Source organism: Nicotiana attenuata, chromosome 10 (assembly GCF_001879085.1).
Source record: "Nicotiana attenuata strain UT chromosome 10, NIATTr2, whole genome shotgun sequence".
Lineage (NCBI taxonomy): Eukaryota > Viridiplantae > Streptophyta > Magnoliopsida > Solanales > Solanaceae > Nicotiana > Nicotiana attenuata.
The window spans coordinates 47,523,446-47,529,110 of NC_031998.1; the positions used below are offsets into that span (position 1 = coordinate 47,523,446).

Here is a 5,665-nt window from a genome sequence, read left to right on the forward strand (position 1 = left end):
TTGAGGTGTCTCAGGTGAACTAGTGTTTGAATAGGGTCGCGCATGACAGCTAAGTTATGTGGAGGTATGACCTCGCGGTTAGATTGGGCGTTCTGTTTCTATGATGTGAGATGGGTTCTCAGCCTTGTGTTTGTGGCGGTACTAGTGAGCTTGTGGTACAGCTCTTTCATTTGAGTCATTTTCATGAATTTAGTATACTCGGACTGTTGCTTATTGGCGCGCGTACTGTGCGAGTTGTGGCTTAGGCATGTAATGGTGTGTCATGTCACTACTGTGCGAGTTGTGGCTTAGGCATGTAATGGTGGTTCATGTCACTAGAGTAGTGTGTTGGATTAGAAGAGATCAGAAGGATATTAATGAATAGAAACAGATTCGACTTTAGCAGTTGGGAAGGATAATATCGAGCTTCGGCTCAGAAAATTTGATGTAGCATTTGCCAAAGGAGAAGTGGCTTCATGAATGGTTGATATGGGAAATGGTTATGGCTTACTGCGTGATTTTAGTTTATCATTGGCAGTATATAAAAGTGTTTGAGATGAGACTTTAGTTAATAAGAGTTTTTCTATCGGTATACGGTGTTGTGTGCAACTGCTTGTAATAGAAGCTATCCCTACCAAGTGTTTGAGTTTATGTGGGTCTATCATGTAATTGCACCAGAGGTTGCAGGTATCGGTTATTACAGCTGTTTCGAGCTTATTCTGAATATAGATGTGAGTTCTGACCTTGTGTATGATTTTGGAAATGGAAATGTGGTTCGATGGTTTGTGGACTAGATGGATTGGGAAATTTCAGCTATGTTGTGTTATCGACCTATGCGAGATAGGGTGACGTGGGATCACCCCCGGGTATATGCATGGTAAGGTTATTCAGCTATTGGTTGGCTTCTAGGACAACTCTGGGTACGCTCGAGGACGAGCGTTTGTTTAAGTTAGGGAGGATGTGACAACCCGATCCGTCGTCTCATAAGTTACACTCCGTTTTCCCCATTTTTCGACTTCTTTAGGCTTCATATCCGTATCTTATGTGATCGAGTTGGTTTGGAGTGGTTTTGATAAGAAATGGGACACTTAGTCTCTTTTAAGAAGGCTTAAGTTAGAAAAGTCAACCGGAAGTTGATTATGAGTTAGAGGGATCGGATGTGAATTCCGGTAGTTGGGTTAGCTCCGGAAGGTGATTTGTGACTTAGGAGTGTGATCGAAATTTATTTTGGAGGTCCCGTGTAGAAATAGGCTTGATTTGGCGAAGTTAGTATTTGGCAAAATTCCGGTTGATAGGTGAGATTTTGATCCGAGGGACGGAATGGAATTCCGACAATTTTTGTAGCTTCGTTAGGAGATTTTGGATGTGTGTGCAAAATTTCAGATCATTCGGAGGTGTTTTGGTTGGGTTTTTGATCGAATGCGTGTCTCGGAAGATTTGGATGAACTTAGGCTTGAATTTGGTGTAATTTGATGGTTTAGGTGTTAATTGTGGTGTTTTGATAATTGGACCAAGTTTGAATAACGTTATAAGATATGTTAATGCTTTTGGTTGAGGTCCCGGGGGCCCTCGGGGTGATTTCGGATGGTTAACGGGAACTTTTGAAGTTGGAAAATTTCATGATAGACGAAAGTTGTAAATGAGTGCGCACAAGACCTCACTTTAAACGATCATATCTCCAGTTATATAAGGAGTTGGGTGATGCACCACCTATCAAATTAAAGCTCTTTGAGTCTAGTTTCAACGCAATAAACCGTTCATCATTTGGAGGTTTATATAGAAAGTTATGGCTATTTTTGTGTCGTCAGCGCCCTGTGTAGCGCTGGGCGCTAGCCGTGGCGCCCAAAATTTTGAGCTACTGGATCCAGCGCCACAGGCATCGCCCAGCGCCACCTGTGGCGCCCGAAACAGCCTATAATACTCATTTCGGGGTTCATTCTTACCCATTTATGGACGAACTTTGAGGTTTTCTTCCACCCTCTCAAGACCTTCAACTCCCCCAATCTTCAAGGTAAGCAATCTCCATTATCTTGGTGTGAAATTCCATCATTCATATACTATTATTGATGAATCCTCTCATAAAAACACTTACATTTTCAAGAAATTTCTTCAAGAACTCAAAGGAGGGTTTTGCAAGATTTCTTCCAAAAGGTTAAATCCTACACCTCAAACTTACATATATGGATATATTATGGGAATATGAGTATGAATCAAGTATTACAACTTATGGTATGGTGATTGGAAGTCATAAATTCCCAAAATAAATACATAGTTATTGTAGAGATTGAAAGGTGGATATTTGATAGGATTTGTTGGTTGGGTGTGAATGGATGGTCATCCATGTGTAGTTGGAAGTTATAAATTGGTTAGGAATGATGATGAGATGAATTGTTGGTTAATGATGATAGTTGGAGGAACCAATACTATAGTTATGAGGTGTAAATATCTATGCCTACAAACTGTTTGATAATATGCCTAAATGGCATAAGTTATGGAATTTATTACTAATATTGGCCCTATTGAATGTTGTATTGTAGATTAAAGTTACATAACTGTATTGGATCATTGTAGTATCATTTAAGGGGCGAATTTCAGATATGTATGGCTAAAACCCCGTCTTTTAGAAATCGAGCTTCATCGATGTTTGTGTGATTTTGATAGATTTGACGCACGTGGAGATCAATTTGAAGGGCAAAGGCGTCGCGAGCCAGAGATTTCACCGGTTCGAGTGAGTAATACTTGTAAATGATATCCTGAGGGTTTGAAACCCCGGATTTGCACATCATAGTGCTGGATTGTGGTGACTTGCACGCCAGGTATGAGCGTGGGGTAGAGCACCGTTGGGGATTGTGACTTGGTCCGTCCCGGTTGTGGATTTTACTGCGTAATTGACTGAAACTTGCTAGATGCTATCTTGAATTGGGCTGATTGCCATGTTTTGGGTTTCGTGCCGGTTATTTGAACCCTGTAGGGGTTATTATCACTGTTTTCATGACACTTATCATATGAAATGATTTCAGTCCTGAGTTAAACCCTGTTTTGAAATGTGCAGTCATATTGCTAAAGTTTAAAGACTTAAATTGCATTTTTCTGATGTTCTGAGTTAAAAGCTATTACTTGACATTGCCCGAGTGGCTCATTTGCATGTTCTGGACTGAGGATGGATCGGGCTGCACGCCGCAGCGATGCTATGATGATATTGCGCTTGGGCTGTAGGAGCCCCTCCGAAGTCTGTACACACCCCCAGTGAGCGCGGGTACCCAAATAGATCGGGCTGCGCGCCGCAGCGGTCATGTGCATTGCATTGCATTCATGCATTGTTTCCTGTTGTGACTACGTGGCATGACATTCAGCACTCTCATATCATTGGCATCCATGCTGTTCTTGCACTGCATACCAGATACCCTGGTGTTATTTGTTAATAGAGTGTTGTGCCTGAGGGGCTAACTTATGTGCGGACTTGCACTATTTGATAACGCATTCATATGCTTGACTGTTGGAAAAGGATATTTTCAAAAGAGGTTTTTTAAACTGAGCCAGATATTTTCTAAAGGGTTTTCACGGTCTTACTGTTTTCTAAAAAGGGTTGTACTGTCCTATATAGCATGATGGAGTGCTCTTACGTGATTTCTTGCCTCTCAGTTATTATTTACTCTTATTACCACTGAGTTGTGAAGTACTCACTTTACTCCCTGCACCTCGCGTGCAGTTGCAGGTATTGTTCACCCGGTAGCGGGTGATTAGCGGACTGAAGGTAATACTTAGGGGTGTTCATAAAAATCCGAAAAACCGAACAAAACCGAAAACCAAACCAAACCGACCGAAAAAACAGACACTTTTTGGTTTTGGTTTGGTTTTTTGGTTTTGAATTTTAAAAACCGATCAAATTTGGTTTGGTTTTGATTTTAACCAAAAAATAACTGAAAAAAACCGAACCAAACCGACTATAGGAGTAGCTATTTCAAATTTATTATTACACCTATATATATATAATATATATATATATATATTATATATATATATATATATATATATATATATATATATATATATATATATATATATATATTATATATATATATATATATAGTGAATGTTAATCGTTTACACTTTTAGTACAGTTCTTTACCTTTATATTCTAGTTTGATTGGTAGTTTTCTTTTGTTAAGTATAAGAAACCATTTCATGTTAAAAAAAATATATTTTTAATTGAGTCCTTAAATTATTCATCACTATTTGATTCAATTATCATCAATATATTTTAGTAAATAATAGATTTCTCAAAGGGCAATTGATTTGATAGTGTTATGTTGAAAATATGGTCGCCGGAATATGTGTTTGGTAGTGTTTGTCTTATATTTAAGAAAAAACCGACAAATAACCGAAAAAACCGAAAAAACCCGACATAAACCCGACATAAACCGAATCGAGAAAAAACCGACTTAATTGGTTTGGTTTGGTTCTAATATTTGAAAAACCGACTTACTTAGTTTGGTTTCTTTTTAGGAAAAAACCCGATCCAAACCGGACCATGATCACCCCTAGTAAAAACAATACAACTGTACGTTACGTTGAAAGTGTTAATACGTAAAGATAGGAAAAGTTATGATTTTTGGATTTTTTTCTTAAATAATAAAGTAAATGGAAGAATAAAGAAAATAGCTAAATTTTGAGAAAAAAAAAGATAAATTACCTTCATGTTCATAGAATGTGCCATGTCACCTCTTCAAGTCCCTCAATTTTTTATATATAGATTACTTGAGATGGAAGATCCTTAAGAAAAAACAGGGCATTCAAGCAGGGACGGAGCTAAAAGTATAAATGCGAGTTCGGGGAATTCAATAGTTTTTTATTCAAATAATATATTTGTATTAAGAAATTTATCAAATATGTACAAATATAATAATTTTAAAACTCAGTTAGTAGCTTAAAATCGTCGTTTTGAAGTTCAAAACATATAAAGTTGAAATTGTGGCTGCAACTCCGATTTTCAAATTATCTTGAAATAAAGGCGTATGAAGTGTAGAAGCTAAACTCATAACTTTTGCTCCTACGCTATATATTTTTCCTAAAATATTATTAAATATGTACAAATAATAAACCCATTAAATTAGATGAGATCTTCGCCTCTGTCTTGGAAGTTCTATTTATAGGAAGCTATCGGTATCCATATTAGTACATAGAGAGAGCTTACTTATGGAAAGTTCAGCTTCGATGATCGATGGAGAGGCACAATTGATGAGCTCTGCCGCTGGACATGGAAAACGAGGAGGCTGGATCACTTTCCCTTTTACAATAGGTGCTCTTTCTCATTTCTTACAACATAATGTGTATATGTAACTTTATATATATATATATTGAGCTCAATTGCTGTTGAATTGTCTCACCGTCTCATCTATAAGCATAAGCTATTATGTTATCAACAATTGCAGCAACAACGGCGGGGTTGAACATAGCAGCAGCAGGTTGGATGAGCAACCTGACAGTGTATCTAATTGAGGAATTTGGAATGAATAGCATTGACGCAGCTCAAGTTTCCAATGTTATGAATGGCTCTGTCAATTTTGTTCCTGTGATTGCTGCTGTTCTTGCTGATTCCTTCTTTGGCACTTCCTCTCTTGTCTGGATTTCTTCTTTCATCTCTCTACTGGTATGTATTACTCCCAGCTCCCCCCCCCCCCCCCCC

The 5,665-nt window shown here is 38.0% G+C and overlaps 1 protein-coding gene across 1 annotated transcript in view; it reads left to right on the forward strand.

Moving 5' to 3' along the window:
* Positions 4,912-5,665, forward strand: part of LOC109233460 (protein NRT1/ PTR FAMILY 2.7-like) — a 3,284-nt gene continuing 2,530 nt past the window's right edge. The window contains exons 1-2 of the mRNA XM_019399340.1: positions 4,912-5,278; positions 5,412-5,629. Of these exons, the coding sequence (XP_019254885.1) occupies positions 5,176-5,278; positions 5,412-5,629 (321 nt within the window). The 5' untranslated portion in view covers positions 4,912-5,175. The remainder of the gene's footprint in view (positions 5,279-5,411; positions 5,630-5,665) is intronic.